This window comes from Triturus cristatus, chromosome 1_2 (assembly GCF_964204655.1).
Source record: "Triturus cristatus chromosome 1_2, aTriCri1.1, whole genome shotgun sequence".
Classification (NCBI taxonomy): Eukaryota; Metazoa; Chordata; class Amphibia; order Caudata; family Salamandridae; genus Triturus; species Triturus cristatus.
In genome coordinates this window covers 153,638,343-153,661,504 of record NC_140580.1, presented here as the reverse complement: position 1 = coordinate 153,661,504, position 23,162 = coordinate 153,638,343, and the positions used below count along the sequence as shown (strand labels likewise).

The 23,162-nt window shown below is 42.4% G+C and overlaps 2 protein-coding genes across 2 annotated transcripts in view; one reads left to right on the top strand and one right to left on the bottom strand.

Annotated features, from left to right (window-relative positions):
• The window catches only part of TECTB (tectorin beta), a 148,102-nt gene extending 146,368 nt beyond the window's left edge, over window positions 1-1,734 (top strand). The window contains exons 10-11 of the mRNA XM_085614753.1: window positions 1,237-1,269; window positions 1,387-1,734. Of these exons, the coding sequence (XP_085470879.1) occupies window positions 1,237-1,269; window positions 1,387-1,439 (86 nt within the window). The 3' untranslated portion in view covers window positions 1,440-1,734. The remainder of the gene's footprint in view (window positions 1-1,236; window positions 1,270-1,386) is intronic.
• A 10,446-nt stretch (window positions 1,735-12,180) lies between these two features.
• The window catches only part of LOC146866994 (guanylate cyclase 2G-like), a 161,059-nt gene continuing 150,077 nt past the window's right edge, over window positions 12,181-23,162 (bottom strand). The window contains exon 13 of the mRNA XM_085618922.1: window positions 12,181-12,672. Within this exon, the coding sequence (XP_085475048.1) occupies window positions 12,181-12,672 (492 nt within the window). The remainder of the gene's footprint in view (window positions 12,673-23,162) is intronic.

The window sequence follows — 23,162 nt, the reverse complement described above, 5'->3', positions numbered from 1 at the left end:
TGTTTGTGGTGCGTGAATGGCTGGCTGCGTGCCATATATTGTTACTGACTGTTTCTGTCCTGTGTAGTGAGGTCATTAATTTACTTCTCTGAATCTCAAGTTTTAGATCTAGGAATTCTATATGGGTGGAACAATAGGTCAGAGAAATGTGAGATTCAATTAATTTTGGTTTACTATTCATTCGAAATCTATCAAGGGTTTTACTGTGCCTCTTCATAGCAGCAATAATGAATCAATATAACACAGCCATATAACTACCTGCTTCATGTATTACTCTAACCGTGGACATGTGTTTCCCCTATCAGCCCATCACCAATTGGCATAACTGGGGGTGAAGCAGGTGCCCATGGCTGTCACTCAAATGTGTTTATACAGTACTTGATCGAAGAGAAATACATTCTCATATAGTCAAAACGTGATATTTTTTATCAACATCGTAATATGTTCATATCGGTTAATAGGCCGTGCTCTTAGGAATGGTTCCCATCAATACACTCCATCAGTGTCGATAATTGTTGTGTACAGTGCCTACACATCCAGTGTGACTATTAAAATGTCTTGATCCAAGAGAAGTCTTTGATCTATTGAAAAAAATCAGTGTTGTTATGTAAGTTAATGGGTAATGACTCTACAAAGGAAAATAACAATTGATCAAAATAAATGGAGGGTTTTTCTAGGACTCTTCCTGTGGAGGACACTCGATACATACATATAATTCAGTGTCTCTGATACCTAGTGGAGATCCTGAGAAGCCATGGCCATAGGGGATGTGACCAGCTGTGGCCTGGGAAGTGGATGGATTGCACACTGCAGCTTCTTGCTCCCTGATTAGTCACTGTCTTTAGAGAGTAGGCCTCTGTAAAGCCAGGATGAATGGGGGCATGCCATGTCTTTATTGGAGCTTCTAGGGGACTATAGCAGTACTAGAGTTTACCCTGTATGTTATATTGATTGTTTCACTCTTTCTCAATGGGTGTCTTTGTTTTAGCACTTGAAATGTTCATTACAAAAAGTAAAGGCTTGTAAGCCACAAATCATCTTTCCTGGACCTATCACTGTCCTTTACTTACATGCACACAGGTAAATTCAAGGTGATGCATTGTGTGGATGAATACATTCCATGTCTTCTGATAATTGAGATCTGATCTGGGATCTGCCAATCATTTAATTTTTGAGCCTTGACTGTCAATCTCCTATGAGCCTCACTGATATCCTCTCACTTTCTACTGTTTGCAGGTAATGGTTTATCAAGGTATAACATCTTTCCAGGTAAAACAAGATGCTAATTCAATGTTATGTTTCGTTTCAAAGAGTTTCAACATGTGGTATGATGACAACTTGCTAACAACTTTTCTTCTCCACCACCTTTGTCACAATTACTTTTAGGACTTCCAATCCATCTAATCGGCCTGCTCTGGTTCTTTGCCGTATTGCCCTAAGATGCAGAATCATAGTGATGCCACAGAATGCTGTGCCAAGTTTTTTGTTGATATGTGTGACGTTTTGTTATTGAAATATGTACAGAGGCAAGATGTACCATGAACCCAACAACCAACATCTTCTAAGGACCAGTGTCTCTTCTTATTTCTTCTTCCACACCCTCTGTGTTCACAAGATGGCCTTCGACAGCCGTGTCAACTCACCAATCCACAGGGCGACTGCCCACAGAACTATACATCATCATTCTATGGCTGGTCCAGTTTGCATTTGTGATAATACCTTTGCTGAAAATAAATAAAGTAAATCTTTTTATAGTACTGCCAGCAAATCCAAGCATATAGTTTACTATTTCCCTTTTTAAGGAGGCCCATGAAGGAGGATGGTTAGCAAGTGGGTATGAACGCATATGTTGAAGGATTTAAAAAAGAAAATTGGACACCAATGCTTTTCTGGCTGCGCATGTTTTCCATGTAAAGTCCTGTGGAGATGCAGAAGTGTTTCCCCTAAACCACAGAATGAATATCCACTCTGTTGTAGAAAGAATGGGTACAAATGTTTCCCCAAATTCAGAATGTTCAGTGTTTTTAGGAGCCCACTTTGCTCACTTGTTTGGAATTTGTTCGATTTCTCCTTGGCAGTTCCACTCATACCCTGCCGTTTGCAGGGTGGTAGCATCTGTTGAGAGCAAATCAACTGAGCCAATTGCTTACCAATCTGCTGCACAGGCCCTACACATGGTTGCAGGAGCATAGTGTTCTGCCCTGGGAATGCTACACTGGGTAACTGACATGATTTTCCAAAACGAAGTAGATGGGCTCTTTTTCACTTTTTTCTTACCTGGAATTTGCACTTATTTGTAAATGGACATTTGAAAAGGATGATTGGCAGAGAAATGTTGATTTTGTGTGAGTGATTTCATTGTTTCTTAATGACATTTTCTAGTGAGTACCAAGTTGCAAGAACTGAAAACATTTAGCAAGCCTGTTCAGCGGATAGCAAATTAATGATCAGAGCTCTACACCACTAAAGAACATCTAGTAGGGCTGGGCACAAGGGAATGGAACCCACTTCCTGTGAAGTGGGAATATTGTGCTTTAAACAGGAATATCCACACAGCAGAGATCTAGGAAATCATGATGACAAGTAGTAATTCAGGAAGGATTAGGAAACTGGCCAGTGAGAGAGCAGTGAGTGAGTGATTGAGGAAGTTTTGCTCTACATTCCTCATGGGAAGTCAATCATCAAAAGGAGCTATGGAGAATTTTGGGTGTGAATTGTGTGATTATTAGATGCTCTGGATTGATAGTTTTTGGACTGAGATCCTTCCTGCAATAGTGGTGATTCTGTGCAATCAGACTAAAGTACCAGCTGGTTGATCCAGATGAAGGGGTATATAGTGACTCTCAGCAGTGGAAGTTCTTAGCATATTTCATAGGAACAAACCAATGCAAGAGAGAAATGTGGGACCATAGCATTGTATATCAGCTATACAATGAGAATTCACTAGACCCATCAAAATGACTTCCAATTCTATCTTGACAGTGAGGTGGCAGGCAGCCACATTTTGAATCGTTTGAAGACACAAAACCTGATAATTTGCTAAGTCAAGGTATAGTGAATTATTATAGTGCAGCATTGCATCAACAATATAGTCAAGATTTGATAGGTGTTTTTTTCTTCTTGGTCCTGAAAGAGAAGGGCCGGAAGAGAAGGGCCGGCAAAGAAGCTAGAGAAGGAAGTTGCAAGATGCCAACAAAACACTGTTAGGAATCTCAGCTATGATGCCTAAGAACAAGATGATATCTAAAGCCTTCATAACAGTCATGCATTGATTTCAATTAAGAAAGATAGTGAATTATTTTCTGTTGCAATCCAAGCCTTCTGAGCTCCATTGTCACTTACCATTCTCACAAGAGTAATTTAAGTTCTACTTTTAACCAGGGACAAAGGGCAAGATCTAAAAAGAATGTTTTGGTTCCAATGCTCCGATTCTCAATTTGTGACTGAAAAACAGCTTTTTTAGGATTTGGTAACTACTTACCACTCCTAAAATGGGTTTGAAAAAAGAAAAGGAATAGCTATTCAGAAAAGGCCTGTTGTAGATGTCCCTTTCCAATAACAAATGCTACCCATATTTATCAATGTTTTCGGACTAAATTTGAAGTTTTGGACCATTTAAAAGTTACTGAACCCTAAGTTGAAGTAGTAACTCATTCACAAAAGTAAAGGGGTCCACTTCACCTTTGTGAATGTTAAAATGTTTTTAGGCGTATGCAGTGGTCCATGGGATCAATGTAATCTCTCCCCCCCCCCAAAAAAAGGTATATATTTCATATTTAAAAACAGCCTGGTTTCCTTTAAGGAAGACTGCAGCTTTTTTAACAAAATTACTTTATTGTAATGCAATTATAGACATGGTGGTTGTCTGACCCCAACAAGCCACCATATCTGTAGTAGCCCTAAAAGTGAGTTGCAATCTGCGACCTCCCTCATTAACATTCTTGAGGTGGGTCAGATTACGACCCACTGGGATATCGAATTTTAAGACCCACCCAATGAATGCATCGGTCAGTTCTTACAATTCTTTATTGTTCCCAAAATACTTAAATTGCGACTATTATTTTGCAGCCAGTAAATAGTACCTCCAGCTCAAAAAGGATACAAGGAAACAAGACCCAGAGCCAGGGGACAGTAAGAAATCCGAAATGCAGGACTGAATGACTGAATGTAGGTATTTGTGCCTAAACTAGTCTCGCACATTGAAATGGCAGAGATGTCGGTAGGATGGCTGTACACAATGCTAATCAGAGTGTGGATGCACAAAGAGTGTTGATGAGAGATTCTGAGCTGTAGACAAATCAACCTGAAAAAGATGACAGCCTAAATGGATCTTCTAATAATAAACACAATCATTATTAATACTTTGTGTCAATTAGTTTAGTAGTAAACACCGGCTAATATAATCACAAATTCACATCAAACTTGCAACCGGAAAAATGCTTTTTTAAATGCACAAACAACAAATTGTGATTCAGTAACTTATTACCGAATCACAGTTTGGGTTTGCGACCTAATACTGATTTGGTACTTGGAAGGGGCGTGTTTAGAGCATACCTTTAAAATACCAAATCTTAGTGGTATGCATTTTTATAATTTACGGACATCTCAAAGGAGGTTGAAACCTGTTCACAAATTGAGAGGTGTCCCCAAGGGACCCCTTACCTTTTGTGAATGATAAAAAAAACTTTTAAGAGTAGGCAGTGGTACAATGGACCACTGCCTGTTGTTATAAAATAAAAATGACAGTCCTTTTTTTGTTTAAACGCATCCCTTTAAGAAAAAAGGGTTGCACTTAAAGAAAACAAAATGCTTTATTTAAAAAGCAATCACAGACGTGTTGGTCTGCTGGCCTCTGCCTGCCACCATCCCTGTGATAGCTTTGATTCCGAGTGGGTCACAATTTTCAACCTACCTCATTAATATTCATGAGATAGGTCCAATTGCGACCCACTATAAATTGCTATTTCGCAAAACGACCTATTAATAAATAGGTCGCTTCGTAAATTACCACACTGTTTGCAAAAATACTGGTCTCCAAATGCAAACAGAATTTTGTGACCAGTTGTACGTACATTTAGACCTAAATGCTTAGATTTACATCACAATGAAAACCTCAAATTCACATAAAACCAAAACCCAGCTAAATCTGTTAACTGTGAGCTACAGTAGGATCCCAGAGTCACAGAATATCAAAAAACATTTAATTTGCTATAAAAAATTGAGCAACCTCAAGCTGGAGGATAGAAATTGCCACATTACGCAACATTCATGACTTGTGTACAGGCACTGAGTGGGGAGAGGCTTGGCCAACAGTTGCATCTCCTCCGCTAAGGCAGCGGAGAGTCGCCCCACTACCTAAAGGGAAAAATAAAATGATAATAACGTATCGTTATTGTTGATAAATTTCCCTATTGCAGTCAGTGGTGGGGCGGGGCTGGCCAGAGCAGAAGAGGAGTGGTGTGCACTCCCTAAGTGCGCATGAACTGTTTGTCTGCCCTTCATGGGCCGACCAAGCAGCTCATGCGCACTTTGCATGTTCCTACCAGGCTGTATTACAGAGCCTGGTCAGGAACATGCACAGGCTCCCTGTTCCAGTCTTACCACTGATCCACGGCACTCAGACCAATCACAACGCTGCATTGCAGTGTTGTGATTGGCTCAGGGGAGCCTGCCTGCCCGGGTGCTTCCTGCTGCTGGCCGCAACAGGAAGATGAAGAGGACGGAGGACTGAGGAGAGGTGGCAGCTGGCCGACTGGTAAAGGTAACTCCTTTAACAAAAATTATGTTCCTCTCCCCCCCAACACCCTTTGCCGCATCACCCCTGTCCAGTAGCAGCCGCCACTGATGGCCAGACATAAAACATCCGAAAATAAAATTGACCTGCTGCTGCTATGCCTTAGCTAGAAATAACTAGATTATTGATAAAAGAGACCTGTTCTGCTGCACCCTCCATAGCCCTCATTCTGTGCCTGTGTTAGAGCAGTTTTAGCAACCCTTTCATAACCTGCTGTGTGTAGGGCATAGAAACAGAACACAACAAGCATTGGCATAGCCAATAGGTCTCGCCTTTGGGACCTTATAAGTATTTAGTTATGCAGCACAATATCCTTGGTGCAATAACATTATCTGTTGCATGGCTAAACACTTATAAGGTCCCAAAGGCGAGACCTATTGGCTATGCCAATGCTTGTTTAGATTGGACATCAGAAGGAAAAGGTGGGAAGGAGTCAAATATTTGCGCATTATTCGCATAAAGAGGGTAAGAGAGAGACGAGACAATGTCTCCAAGGGATGCACAATGCCAAGGCAGAGCAGAGATCCCAGGCTGAGCCCTGGGAAATTACAACTGGCAAAGGAGTTGGGTTAGAGAATTGACAGCAAAATGGAACAATTGAGAGGTAGGAAAATATCTGAAAGCTTGGTTTGGGATCCCTGGCGCATCGAATGGAGAAAGGAGCAGTGCAGGTCAAGGGTCTTGAATGCAAGTCAGAGACTGAGGCACATTGGTGGACACGGTTTGTAATGGCGAACAGATGTAATGGAGTTGGAAATGTGACAAGGGGCAGTCTCAGTGGAATGCGGCAAAAGAAAGCAAGAATCTAATGAGTTAGTTACATAATGTGGCCTGAGAAAGAAAGTCAGACAATTAAATTCAAGGGGTTCCAACAGAAGGGGAGAAGTGGGACGAGGCAGTCATGCGCATGGAAGGATGGGTGTCCCATAGGCTTCTTGATGAGGGATAGGGGGCATGCAGAATTGAAGAACTGAGGGCCATTGCATCTGCATGAGGAGTGAGGGAGGAGGGAGCCCAAGTTCTTTACAAGTGCTGGAGAGAGTCGGTGAATCGGCGTTCTTCTTGGCGATACATCAAGGCGTGGCAGGTACATAATGGCTAGTTCCTACAATACTGGCGTGTGGGGGCTGCGGGGGTGAGTGGGGTGAGAGGTCAGATGTCGACAGCGCGAAAGCTTCCCTCGCAACTCCACAGACTCCATTAAAAGCTGATTAATCCTGCAGCCACCTGAGAGCCTTCACACGGCGCGCGCATAGCCCAAACATGCATCGCTGGCTTCCTTTAAAGGCGCGCGCCCCCGCACACCTGGAACATGTCACGAGGAATAATTAAGACCTCTGCCAGTTACACATGTCTAATAAATCTCCATTACTGTCAATGGGGAAAGCATAGTTTTTGGCACTTGCTGTATTCCGCTGTATTTAGAAAAAACACGTTGACAAGGGAAAGCGAAAATAGAATAACCGAAAGAAGAAACAAAAAAAAAATGGTGAGAAGTTTAAATAAAACATGTTGAGAAGGGAAAGTGAGGGCAAGACAGGTAGTTAAAAAGAGCAGGCAAATGCAAACAAACACGTTGAGAAGGGAAAGCGAGGGCAAGACAGGCAGTAAAAAAAACAAGATAAAAGCACGCACATAGCCAAGCCGGTGAGGAAAGAAGACGACGAACTGAAACGCAGCGTCCCTTAAATGGGCACCGTGCTGTTAAAATAAAAGTCAGGTGGCCGTGTCGCGGCGGGGGAGGGGCGGAGGAGCCAAGCTAGAGGAAAGACAGATGGTGCCTGATCGGGGGCTGAAAGCTAGCGGTTGCGCGCGTGCACGCTCGCGTGAACGCAAGCGCTAGGCCAGCCAAAGCGCGGGGTAGCACTTTCAAAACCCACCTACTAAATGTCTCGCAGCGCATGCGCTAGCTCAGGTGAGACCTAAAAACAACCACACAACAAGCTGTCTGAAGCATGTTCAAACATAACCTACTTGTATAAAGTGAATGTGTGAGGTGCAAATGCGGCACATAATCCTATATTTGCTTAGACAACATGAATCCCTGTACAGTGCCGATGAGTACAGCTGCATTTAAAAATGTCTGCCTATCTAATATTTTAGAATATCTTGCCTTTGTAGTCTGTAGGTCATGCCAGAAATTTGTAGCTGCACCCAAATGATTATTGCCAGGAGAGAAGTGGTCAAAGAACAATACTCACAAGTGAATTTTGCAAAGAGGTTGCAGTAATAGTGAGATAGCCATCATTCTAATAGCCCAGACATTTACACCTTATACTGATGCTGCCTTTGATTGTGCCTGATATACAGACGATGATGGTTAAATTACCCCTAAATCTCTGACAGCACTCTTCCCCACAGTTTTCTAAAGCCCCATTCTGCTCTTACACCCCTCCTGGTTTGACCTCTCATCACTCACAAACCTCAAACCTAAGTAAACAAGCATCTGCAATGCAATATGTCTCGCATTTGCAAAATTTTAAGCTATTGCCATTGTAAATGACAATGCCTTTTATCTATCTGTTTTCAAAATCAACACATAGATAAAAGGTTGTCATTTAAAATGCCACTAGCTCAAACTCTTGCAAACACGAGCCCTATTGCATTGCAAATGCTTGGTTTTATCTTCTGTGTTTAAACTGTTTTCATGCAGCAGTAAATCAAAGCCAATAGTAACTGTTTTGCATCATTATGAATCGTATTTCCCTGCGAAATCCTTAAAGCTAACAAGAGTGTCTGTACCTGCTCAACGTGCATTTACCTGGTAGGGAGCACTCATACTTTTCTATTAAGATGCTTTACTTATATTTTTATTTAAATTTGTATTGCAAGCATATGGCCACCACGAGTAGGCAGTGCATATTTTCTTCTTTTTTATTTATGTGACTTCTGCTTGCAATAAAAGATAAGAAAAATAGCATTTGCAACTCATTTCCAAGAAAAGACGTATTGGTGTTGCCAAATCTTGTTAGATCTGCGTTGACAAAAACAGCTGTGTGCTAGACCTACTGCAATTTAACAAAAGGTTTGCCCTGCAATACATGAGGGGATTTTTTATATCTAAAAAGTACACTTATCCATCCCACTCTTTGTCACAATTTATGTTGTATTCCATATATGTATTGTTTAAGAAAGCAATCTTTTTTTCATTGGAGCAGACCCTGCCAATACCACCAATAACCACTGCCACAATATCATTAAGGCCAAGAACATCACCAACACTGCCACCATCACCAAAGCCAATACTAGTACCACCACTGACCTAATACTACACTACCAATATAACACCAGCACTACCATTACCATTACCACCACCACCAATGTCACTGTCACCAACATCACCAGACACAAACAATACCATCATCATACCACTAATATCCACACCACCAACACCACTTCAACACCACTACAATACCACCACTACGACCACCAATACCAACACCGTCCTTGGTACCTCCACATATACCACCAATACCTCCACTACCACTAATACCATCACCACCATGAATACCACCATCAACACCAACACCAATACCCCACCAACACCACAATTGTTATCATTGCCCCAATACCATCACCAACACCACCAATACCACAAATGCCATCAATGAACCTTTCACGAATACAATGAATTGCACCACTACCAATACCACAAAACCACCACTAATAAAACCACCACTTCCAACACCACCACCAGTCCCACCACAAATCCCACAACAAGATACCAACAATATCATCAACAATATCTCCATTACAACCACTACCAGACACAACCAATATCATCACCAATAAAACAACCAATACTACCAGCAATATCACTAATACTGCTCGATGCCATCTATACCACTATCAATAACACCAACCCTAGTTTCGCCAGTACCACTCACCTATAATTTTACCTATACCACAACCAATAACATAATTACTAAAAATGATAACCAATACCATCAATACCACTACTGCCTGTACCACCAACACTACCAGGGTCACATACCACCAAAGCCAGGGCCACCACGAAGACCGCCACCAATAACACACCACCAGTATCTATACACACCAACAATACACCACCAATACCACCAGAATTACCTTAACCAATTCCATTAAAAGCATCAGTATAAATACCACCTCCGATAAAACCACTAGTACAAATTCCCCCACCAATCCTATGAACAATACTACCACCAGCAATACCACCACTTCCAATACCACAGCCCCAATAAGACCTTTAATACTATTACCAATCTCTCCACTAATATCAACATTATCAATAGCACACCATCACTGATACCATTAATCCTACCAATACCACCACCTGCAATACCACCATTAATACCATGTGCCAAAAATAAGAAAATAGCACCACTGCCACCAATACCACCAAACATAAGAACTACCAAGAATAAAGCTCATCACAATAACACGAGGGCCACCACACCAGTACCACTACCAATAACACACCATCCTTACCAATATCACAATATCACCATCAATACCACTTTACCAACAATAACGCCAGTACCACCAACACCAATACAACTGTCCATACAGCCACCAATAATAGCACCACCACATCACCACTACCAATATTACCACCAATATCACAACCAATACCATCTCAGCAACATTAACACCAGTACCACCACATCCACCAATACTTCCACCACCACACACCACCAATGCAACCAGCAATACAACCAATAGAATCAATGCCACCACCAATATTATGATTACCATAATACCTCCACCAATATCCCCACCATCAATAATATCACCACTAATATCACTAAAAATGCAACACCTTTGCCACTATTACCACCACCATATTACCAATCCCACCACCACATCACTGCCATCAACACCAGCTATACCACCATCACCAATACTACCTTCACCACCAACACTACACCACCAAAACCACTACCACCACCGATAAACCATTAGTTCTGGCTATAAATTGTTATTGCATGGGAGCATCATTTTTGCGTGTCTGTGTTTGCTGATATCACATTAAACTCATGCCTATTGACCTTGCCTATTTTTATGAATGTATAGGCAGCTTTCTAGCAAGTGACATGCAATTTTGATTGGAGCTCTGAAAATACTCAAAGCGCTTGATACACTGTATGTGATCTTAGAGCACAGCAAGTCACACCTAGTACAATCTCCTATGCTTGCTTTGTGTTATCCAGCGTTACATTCTCGTGTCAGCTAAAGCTCATGCCAGACTAGATCAACATTTCTAAGTTGCTTAAAACTACAAAAGTTCCTGAACTAGAAATGGAATTCATCGTGACATTTAGTACCACCAACATGGCTGTAGATTAGCCACAATCCCAGGGGCAGTAGACGTGACATTGCAGACAATCTACAGTATGGTTCAGCTGCAGCAAGTTTTCACATCACCCGAACAAGTACTAGGCACCTTGGTAATATAACACTAGTCTTCAATCACCTTTGGGGTAACAGCAGCCCTGACGGAAGGGTTTGTCGGAGCCCGGGTCACAAACTTCATGTGCAGTCCATCTCTGGTGTTCTGGGAACATGATCATCTCATTCAAAATATAAACAATATCCAGAGACATAATTAGAGGCACCTCCAGCATATGGTGCCACCTCATGAGAAATTCACCTCCGACCGCGCCAACCCTTGAAAAGGTCGAAGCTTTGCTTTGGCTAATGACAAAAGTAAATCCATGTCCAGGGTAGGAAAAAGAACAGAGCACATCCCATCAACAATGTGGAGGGGAGTTGAAGAGGCTTCCACGGGTGGAAATACGCATGGCCCAATATTTTCACTTGCAAAATTGAATTCACAGTCACGACCCCTATGCATTAAAAACACAATTAAGTGTACATGTAAAACTAAAATGTATGTTTAAACTGAAATGGAAAACTACTAGGACTGTGTAAATCAGTGAAGAAATCACTTTGGAATTACTGAAACAATTTAACAGATTACTAAGGGCACCAAAACCTATTTCTCATTGTTTTTTTGACTCACTTAACTCTTCAATCTGAGCTGGGGGCACTGTGCGTTAGCACTACGTGTAAACAGATTCCAGTCAAAGGGGGGGGGGTGACCTTTTGCCGTACTGCGCTCTAAAGTGGGGGGGTTTGACAGTGCATGAAATGGAAAAATAGAAGAGCGTGCTTGTTTCTGAGAAGTGTCGGTACTCTCCAATTAAAAGTATGAAATTTCTCTTGAGAAGTGCTGGTACTCTACTCCTCAAAATAAAGAAAGTGCGGGTACTCAGTAGCGCGCCATTTAAAGAACTGGATCCCGGATTGATCCAGGATTGACAGCTCTTCGAGATTCACCTGGAGACTCTGAAACTAACCCAACCGCTCTCACCCAGGAAAGTCTCCAGTTTCGCTCCTTCACCTTACCAATCAGAAGCAAGGGCGTATCTCCCTGCTGCTTCAGGCGCTCCTGGTGGTTTTGTCATTTTGTGCTCTCGGTTCTGTTTCTTCCCTTTGGGCCCAGGCCCCGGTGGTTGGTTCTTCTTTTCACCGTACGGATACTCAAAGCCCTGAAACACTCCCTTGTGCTGCCTCAGGGGGGCGGAGCTCTCTTCTTCTCCCCAGGTGCTCACCATTCTGGGGATCTCACCAGATCTCCGGGCTCTGGAGGGCGTGTCTCGGGACCCCCGACCTAGAGAGGCCTCACAGGCTCTGGTCACTCTGTGCTTGCAGTATCGCCCCTCACGGGTCGGATGCTCCCACAGCTCCTGGTTCTGCTCCTCATTGATCGAGCCATCTGGTATCCTTCTGGATTTTACCCGACCTCGATCGAAGACACGGGGTGAAAGGTCTCCAGCAAAGGCAGGACCAGCACCGTGACCTGGAAGTCGGCGTGGGGTGCGAGTACCAGCATTCTGAACGCATAACCAGAGATAAAAAACCAAGCATTTGGAATGCAATAGGACTCTGATTTACGCATGACCGCGTGACCTACTGCATTGGAATATGGGAGTCAGGGGTGAGAAGGCATGGACAACAGGAGTGAGGGTGGGGGGAGGGGAGAAAAGGCATGAACAGCAGGACTGCGGCGGGGAGATGGGAGAAGGCACTGACAACAGGAGTGTGGGCGGGGGGGAGAAGGGGGCGAGAAGGCATGGACAATGGGAGTGCGGGAGGGGGGAGGGGGGAGAAAGCACGGACAACAGGAGGGAGGGAGGAGTAGAGAAGGCAGTAGTAGTACCTCATTAAAGAAAATAGTGCTCACAGTCTAAATAACACATACTGTGTAACGCTCGATGTAAAGGGGCCAGTAGCCATGGAGGATACAAACGACAACATGGCCGTAATAAGGAGGGACTAACAATCCTATAAACGAATCCGATATTTACGAAGGACAAAGACACAAGCCAATGAAATATATGGGCGTGGTAGTGGGCGGGGCTTCCCTCACATAATGAACTACAGCAGATCTTCACCAGAGCAGTGCTTGCGCGCTGACTCTAAGTTTGACCTAAAAAGAGGGGCGGGTTTTCTCCACCAATTACACTACACAGGCAATTAATCTTCGTCAAATATGTCTCATTGCTCCTAAACACATACACAGCTGACTTAATTTGCAGTTGTTATGCCATAAAATAATCCTCAAAAGGAGGCATGAACTAAAGCAAAGTCATGCTCTGTGCGTGCCCCTAAATCATTAGAAACAGAAAAAGGTGGAACCAAAACTATACACCCATTATTCGTTCATGTATGTACAATTACTTTTTGCAGTTGTGGGATTTATTCAGTCAAGTACAAGGGATTTTTTTTTACTATTAGTGTACTCAAAATTGAATGATGAAAAACATTACAGTTTTACAAGAAACCAGAAATCTGAGGCATTGGCAAAAACGTATGCCTCCCCAGGGGAGGCGTAAGGGAGGCACAACGAGGAGAAATATTTTTTTCCCCTTTTTTCCTTTTTCTATGTGTGCTGCATTCTACACACATAGAAAAAGCCTCTTCTGATTGTTTCTGTGCAGGAAGGATTCCCTTCCTGCACAGAAAATATCATCCCCGCAACACAGGCACTCTTGCACCATGGTGCAAAGGTGCCTGCGTTGGCGCACGGGAGCCCTTTGTGTGCCAGTGCAGGGGAAAAGGACTGGAATGCGCTGCATCTGATAGATATGGCACATTCCTGCCCGTTTCTTTTAACATAGGGCAGCGCAGCGCAGCAGGAAGGCCCGTGGTACTTCCAGAAGTATACACCCGTCTGTGTTCTCTTATATTTCTGTATTGATTGGTTCATGTATAAATAAGCGATTTGTTTCTAGGAATACCTCAATGCAAGCTGCTGTCTAGAGCTTACTATAGATAAATTTCCAACAAGTATACAAACGTGCACTAGAATAAATCCCTTGTAGGCACCTTACCTGTTTATACGTTAATGGGCCAAGCCTCCAAGGGTCTATTGAGTTTCCCACTCTCTTTTTCACTCCCCATATGTTTTGCCCAGCAGCTATGCACCATACTAACTCTACTGACAAAACCAGATCACAGATTACATGCCATGTCCTTATTCACACAACAGGGTTACTGATATCAGACCACTTTTCATAACTAAGGGTCCGATTATGAGTTCAGTGGTCCATGGGACCGCCGAACCAGTGGTGACGCACTGGCAATCCGACCACCATATTTCAAGTGTTGCTGTGGGACTGCCACAGGCTGCCGCAACCACCAGGAATCATGGATCCCACGGCAGTGGCACAGCCGTCTGAGGCTGCAATATGCTGGCGGTGCCTCTGTGCAGGGGGGTGTATGCAAAGGCACATCGTATCACAATGCAGCAATATTATTGCAATATTGTCCCTCAGGGCCTATAACTTTCAATCTTTCAATAAAAAATTCCAACCGACATGATCAAAAGTTTTCTCAATAAAGAGGGAGGATAATGACTGCCGGATATGCAAGGACATATTTCCTTAGATAGATAATGTCTAACAGTTGCCTCATATGTCAGTTGCCGATCTGCCTCACTAATCCTACCTGAATTTGTACAGGTACTTTTTTGGTCCACAATTCTACATGCCAAGTTTAATTTGATCAGTTTATTGTCAATGTTAAGCAGTGGCATTGTCCTGTATTTTTTGTTTAGAAGGAAGGGGCCTCTTCCTGGTTTGGGTAGCATGATAATTTTGCCTTCTTAAATAATGAAAGAAGGAAGTAGGAAATAATAATTTAACTTTATGTATTACTCAGTAAGTCTGCTTCAAATGATATTTTAGAACTATTTGATGAAACCATTTGTGTGAGGGGACTTCCCTCCTATGAGTGATTTGTTTTCCCTTTTTGTTTTATTGTCTTCATTAAGAAATTGATGATCCTTGATATCTACAATTTCTGGAAGTGTTTATGACACTCAGCAACTTGCAGAAAGAAGCATCTTCATTACTCCAGAGGAATTTGTTAAAATCTTTAAACTATATATTTCTATATTTATTTTAATTTTAGGTGGAACTATTTTGTAAAACTATAGCCTACTTCAATGTATTTTTTCAAAGACTTTTGAATGATGTACCAATGTATTCTGACTAGCAACCCTACTTTCACAAAAACTACATTTCAAATGGAAAAAGGCAAAACCAGCTTTATCATTGTGATGTTTGTCAATGGAATATTTTGTATTTTCAACCTCGCTCAAGTGTTCACAGTTAGAGGAATCAGCCCTATATCTGCATTTCATTTCTTAGAGATGTGAACAAATTCCCACTAGCTCTTTTGCCTTTTCATTTTGTCCGAATGAAGGATCAGACACCTGGTTGCCTACGATGTAGGCCTTGACTGTTTTCTAGTTGACAGTGAGATCTTGCACAGAACACATGTTGTATTCTATCGAGCAAGAGATAGCCAGTTTTAATGCTTTAGATATGGACATGTCATAAAGGACAAGGACATTCTGGTTCCATTTACTGGGCATTGTTTTCAGTTCAGAACCAATGGTAATTGATACTTCACTCTGGGCATTAAGTGATCAATGAATATTGCAAATTGCTGCTTCTCCCACACCCAATGATAAAAATTGGGATATTAGAAAAATATTAGTATTGACACTTTTGAAACAAGCATTTGCAATGCAATAGATCTCGCATTTGCAAGAATTTAAGCTATTGGCATTGTAAATGACAATGCCTTTTATTTATATGCTTTGATAATGAACCCATAAAAAGGCATTGTCATGTACAATGCCAATATCTCAAGCTCTTGTAAATACGAGATCTATTCAAAGAAGCGCCCGCCATTGTCCCGGTCTGCTTAGAAAGTGAAAGCGTGCATGGCACGCTGAATGTTGCAGGAGAGCATGTTGTGCCTGCAGTAGCAGAAACTACTTAAAGAAAATAGTGCTTACGGTCTAAAAAAGACTCACTGTGTAACAACCAAAGTAAAATGGCCAGTTACGAATGATGACAAGGCGGTACTAAGGAGGGACTAACAAGCCTATTAGTGAATCAGAAGCCCGCATTTACGAAGGACAATAATACAAGCCAATGACAACTATGGCCTGAGAGTGGGCGGGACTTTTATTCCATACTCCAATAGAGCATGGCTCGCTGATCTGTGCATGCGCTGCCCAGGCTCAACCTAAAAAGACAATCAGTCTGGTATTGGCTGCCAGGTTGCCTTTGCTAATGCTTTTCTGAATTGCTTTTGTAAATCTTTCTTACAAATAGATAAAATTCCTTAAAAAGACAAATCAATAGAGAGACTTGAAAAGTCAGATAGCTAGAGAGATTTGCAAAGATAGATAGCTAGAGAGAGGTTCAAAGACAGCTAGAGAGGCTTGCAAAGACAGATAGCTAGAGAGGCTAGCAAAGAACAAAAGCTAGAGAGGCTCACAAAGATAAATAGCTAGGGAGGCTAGCAAAGACAGATAGCTAGAGAGATTTGCAAAGACAGATAGCTAGAGAGGCTTTGCAAAGACAGATAGCTAGAGAGATTAGCAACTACAGATAGCTAGAGAGATTTGCAAAGACATAGCTACATAGATTTGCACAGACAGATAGCTAGAGAGACTTGCAAAGACACATATCTAGATCGATTTACAAAGACAAATAGCTAGAGAGATTTGCAAAAACAGATATCTAGAGTGGCTTTCAAAGACAGATAGCTAGAGAGGCTAGCAAAGACAGATAGCTAAAGAGGGATGTATAGCTAGATACATGATGTTGCACAGCTAGATACATGATTTTTCATAGCTAGAGACATGATGTTGCATAGCTAGATAGATACACGGCATTGCATAGATAGAAACATGGTGTTACATAGATAGATACACAACGTTTCATAGCTAGATAGATACACAACGTTGCATAGCTAGATAGATGCACGGCATTGCATAGATACATGGCGTTGCATAGAATTATAGATACATGGTTTTCCATTGATAGATAGGTTGTATACATAGAAAGGGTTACATAGATGGAGAGAGGTGGATAGATGGAGTTGCTAAAATACATAGCTAGACAGACAGGGTTGTAATGATAGATAGAAAACAGACAGAGCGGCACAGATAAATAGGACAATAAATTGGAATAAAGAGCAGAGCTAAAAATAGCAATATAATAGTAAAATTGTTATATAACCAGGGCATACCAAAGCATTGATTGAAACCACAATAGAAAACCAGACAAGCAGATCACAAGACAAAATTGGTTAACAAATATAACAACATGGAAGAGCATTGAAAGCCAACATGCCATACAAGTAGGATATCCATACTAAATTGGTTAACACATATAATTGTAGTCTTCAAATGAATACATACCACCATACATCCATGAGTGATGTTATAAATGCACTTAATTTTGTTCATACTAAAAAAAATGACAACTTCATGGAGAACAGTCTCAAATGGGCACAGTTTGGCCATATAACAATACTAACAGGATGTAAAGAAAACCAGGACGGAGTTTGCTGCTCACACCTAACATGGGATAATCTGAGATCTCACCGACATCCCCTTCTGCTCACATACCATGCATAATCATGTGCCCTCTGCTGCACACAATTCAGTGCAACGTAACAGTACATCATTCAGTGTTCCCATATGGGACATAGTAACACTGTGCTCCCCTAGCATACATCATCATTTAACTTGCTATATACCAAGGTACATAAAGTATCCACTGTACGTTACAGATTCGAACCGTTGTTGGGTCAGACTCTGCCTTTTATCCTTCCAATGGTGAATAAAAAAGTACCACTGGGTTGAAGTAATTCAAAGTGACATAATTACTGGCTGTGTTGTGATGCAACTACAGTGTAGGTGCAAAAGCAACATCAATAGCACGTCTTTCTCTCACATACCGTCACCCCGCCAGGCGTTGCGTCCCATAACACGATCAGCGCAAATCGGTTGATATCATGCCTGACATGAAAACACTTTACATAAGGGCTAAAAATACCCTCCCAGCCTTACACAACACACAGTGTAGCCTGCGGTCGGCTAGGGCTAGTATGAGCTATACAAATGCTAGAATTATACAATAAAAACAAGTTAAATTAAAGCTTTATGGGACACAAAAGCAGACCCCAATGTGCTTGCGGCACAACATGACATGCACAATAACATAATACCCTGATCACAATACCCCAAAAACTTAGAAAAAGTAGGGTTACCTATTTTCTTCAGCGACAAAGCATCCTTTCTTCAGATTTGGTTTACTGTGGTCAAACACACCTTAAATACAATTAGGAGATGAATCCAGAAACTTCCTACGGCACGGAATAGTATGTTTCACCTCGTTTGTCAACATTAAAATGTCAGTAAGAAATCAAAAGCAGGAACAAAATATAAATCCTGGGCTGGGGCAGTTACTCTGCTTACGCTAAAAGTCATTGCTATCCGCGTGCCCTCTATACCTGTGCAAACAACCTACACCAATCCCATCACCCACGGCGGACAAAATCCCAAGCAACAACAATCAGCTCCCACCACAGAAAGCAACCTAGTGAAGACAACTACGGGTCATGTGATCAGTAGTACACACCGTGGTTTGCATATGCGCTGTTACCTAGAATGTGTGTCCCAGTATCACATTATAGCTGATAGGGCAGAGGATAGGTGTGCAGTGTTTTGGATTCACCTTTATTGCGGCTGGTATGGAGGTGCTTGGTACAAGAGGATGCTAGAGCGAATCGCTGCACGCTACGACATGAAGGTCAGGGTGTGCTGTAACATCCAGCAACTGACTGGTTGACAAAATACGTATAAAAAAGCATGACGCCTTTTAAAACTGTACCTCTGCCAAGAGGGCCGACAGGTGAGGAGCTTCGGCAAGGAGCTGCTGGCCAGGGAATGCCTTTTCGGATCAAATCCCCAGATGCCCTCCTCCATCCTTGGACTCAATTTCTCCCCTGTTGTCCTACTGGGCTGTGGTCCTCGATGCCCTAATGTCCTGCTTGCAGACTTGAGATTCTTAATAAAAAACGGGACCGATGCCTTCTCCCATGTAAATGCCGGCCTGGAAGCAAGATGGTGACCGGACTACTCTGAACAAGACGAGCAAGCAGACATGATCCAGTTGCTCATTGGTGAGCGGGGTATGACCGGCGATCGGCAGACCCAGTGAGTGTGCGGGCGGTAGGGAGGAGGCAGGGCAGAGGTGCCGGACTAGCAGGAGAGCAGCAACCTCTACGTCGCTTACTCTCCCCTGCCCCCCTCGAGATGGAGCAGGCCGTGGAACCTCCTGGACCCGACCAGCCACCCCGCCGCAGGCCTTTAATTACAAAAGGAAACCGGCAGCCTATGGTCAGAATCACAGCAGCAGATTCCAGGGGCGATGACCCTCGTGGGTGCCCTGAGCACTGGCTGACCTCAAGATGGCGGTCGGACTGACCTGAATCTGTCCGTCCTCGTGACCATAGCCTGCGTGGACCTCAGACTGCTATTGCGAATGGCCCCCTTGCAAGGTAGGGATCAGCCTGTGGGGCAAATTCTTGTTCAATCGAATCGTAGGGCCTTGGGGGGCTTAGAGGACATCGCTGACATCTAGATAAGCCCTGCCTGACTTCAACATGGCGTCCCAGACGAGATATGCTTGACCCGGACTTGAAGCCCGCCATACAGTAGATGAGCAACATGCAGGAGTAAAGCTACTGTAAGATGGCAACCAAGCTACATAAAGAAGAATACAAAAAGAGAGGTAAGAAGGGTTTTAGGGAACCTTTAGAGACCAAGCATGGATATAGTCCCCAAAAATAATAGTCTAAACAACAACAGTATTCATGGGTCTAAAATATAGTAAGGTTTTCTGAGCCACACAACACAATATATAGGATGACCAGAACATTTGTCCGGGCATACCTATTGGTAGGACGGATTCCCATCACTCACCGAGGTGACATGTTTCATCATCTGGATCTCCTCCTAGTGCCACTCTAGTGACGCCAAGGGCTACAACCCCTCACCTATGAGGGGGAGCTCACGGATGTTTTTTAGGAGTAATCTGATCCACTAGATGTAAAGGAATATTACTAGTGTAAATCTGTTCAGTAGTTCCTGAGAAAATTGCAGTTAAAAGTACATATATATCTATAAGTGCGCACCGTGCGCGTACGGTAAGCATACCGTACGCGCACGGTGCCGTGCGCAAGCGCAATTCTGATTGGTTGTTAGATGTCAGTAAACATTCGAATCGGTCGAAATCAGGAAGTGTCGGCCGCCATTTTGTCTCTCGCAGTCTGAGACAGTGAAAAACAAAGGTGGAAAACGAGAAAAGGGGGCAGGATGGACAGTTCCTGACCCCCTAGCCTTTGTGAGGGGGTCACTGAAGGACCCCCAAGGGTAAAAAAAACAATATTTTTTTTTCGAAAAATCGCGGAGTGCGCGCACCGTACGCGCACGGCACGCACAACGCATCATGGGCGCATGGTGCGTGAAGCGCACCAAGCGTCCACAGAGCGCGCACGGTGCGCGAAGCGCACGGTGCGAGCACGGTACGCGCACGGTGAAAAACCTGAAAAAAAAAATATATTAATAAATACATAACTTAGCATTTAAAAAAACGTACAAATACACTTAAAAAACCATAGGTTTCACACACGTTATAGTTAGGAATTAGCATTTAAAAAACCTTGCAAATTCACTTAAAAAACCATAGGTTTCACACATGTTAAAGTTAGCTGGACATTTCCCTCGTAAAAAACCATTGAAATTCCCCCGTTATAGTTAGCGCAAGCAACTATAACTCACGCGACCGCAATCCTCTGCTGATGACGTCAGATATTACATCACTGATTACATATGTGTCTTTCTGAAAAATAAATATTTGTAATATATGTATAGCTAAAGATTAATGGAAGAAGACATGGGTAAATAGGTGTCTAAATACAGTGATGTAATATCTGACGTCATCAGCAGAGGATTGCGGTCGCGTGAGTTAAAGTTGCCTGCGCTAACTATAACGGGGGAATTTCAATGTTTTTTTACGAGGGAAGTGTCCAGCTAAGTATAACATGTGTGAAACCTATGGTTTTTTAAGTGAATATATATATATATATATATATATATATATATATATATATATATATATATTACCTACTGGCGATAGCCAGTAGGTAGTTATAGTTAGGACCACGTTTCCATAGGAAAACCTCAACATTCTATTTTGAATAACTTTGGCGCCGGTCGACGAATCCTCGCGAATTTCTCAAAATAGGTGGGGCGCTACGCTCCGCTCCTACCCTGAAAGTCTCGGGGGGATTCGTCAAGCGGGGGCTGAGATAAAAGGGGGGTCCCAAAACGCGTTTTTCCCATGCATTTTTCCATAGGACCTTTAGAACGAGCTACAGCCCGAATGGCTGAACAGAATTACTCAAAATTTGGCAGAGAGGTAGTCCCTAGGTCAAGGAAGTGCCTTTTGTAGGTTTGGTGTAAATCTGTTCAGTAGATTCTGAGAAAATAGCCTTTAAATCAATATATATATCTGAGCCAGCTTACGGTACGCTTACCGTACGCTTACGGTAAGCGTACGGTGGCGTGCGCGAGCGCGATTCTGATTGGCTCTTAGATCTTAGTAAACATTCGAATCGGCCGAAACCAGGAAGCGGCGGCCGCCATTTTGTCTCTCGCACTGAGAGAGATTTTTAAAATCGGAAGCCCAAAAACATGTAAAGGGGCTGTTTTGACAACTCCCTCCCACATAGTCATGTGGAGGGAGTCCCCAAACATCCCCCAAGTGCAAAAACGGTTTTATTTTTTTTTCGGCAATTTCGCGGGGTACGCTTACCGTACGCTTACGGTAAGCGTACGGTAAAAAAATAAAAATAAAAAAAACACTATCCACACTTACCCCACCCCCTGTGCTTTTGGTGGCCGAAGGCCACCAAATGTGCTGGGCTTATTACAATGGAAAAAAACACTATCCACACTTACCCCACCCCCTGTGCTTTTGGTGGCCGTAGGCCACCAAATGTACAGGGCTTATTATAAGGGAAAAAAACTTAGCATTTAAAAAACCGTACTAATTCACTGAAAAAACCATAGGTTTCACACACGTTATAGTTAGGAATTAGCATTTAAAAAACCTTGCAAATTCACTGAAAAAACCATAGGTTTCACACATGTTATAGTTAGTGGAAATTTTACTGATAAAAAACCAATGAAATTGCCCCGTTATAGTTAGCGCAGGCAACTATAACTCACGCGACCGCAATCCTCTGCTGATGACATATGTGTCTTTAGGAAAAAAAAATATTTGTAATATATGTATAGCTAAAAATGTATGGAAGAAGACATGGGCAAATAAGTGTCTAAATACAGTATTAGCATCAGCAGAGGATTGCGGTCGCGTGAGTTATAGTTGCCTGCGCTAACTATAACGGGGCAATTTCATTGGTTTTTTATCAGTAAAATTTCCACTAACTATAACATGTGTGAAACCTATGGTTTTTTCAGTGATATATATATATATATATATAACTCTAACCACTAGTATATGTAGTAGACCTTTGTACTTACTACCATTCCTATGTGATTTTAGAGTTTATCTGTTTGTAACTCTTCCTTGAGTGACTTGACAACTTGTACATTTGCAATTTTTCCCTCCTTTCACTCCACTTGTATATTTGCAATTTTTTTCTGTTTGTATCTCTTATGTAACTCATGTAATCCAAAGTCCTTATGTAACGCAACTGGTTCTTTTGTAAAGCGCTCTGACACCTTCGGGTAATGTTCGCGCTATATAAAATCGCATTAAATAAAAATAAAAAACACATTTTAGTTATTAATTAGATAGCTTCCACGGAAGAGGATTTGTTGTAAAGTGGAACTGCAATATAACTGCACCGTTAGCTTTAAATATTAGGAATCTCTAGCCTAACCAGGGGTGTTGACATCCTTATGGGTGAAGGGCGGAGAGTG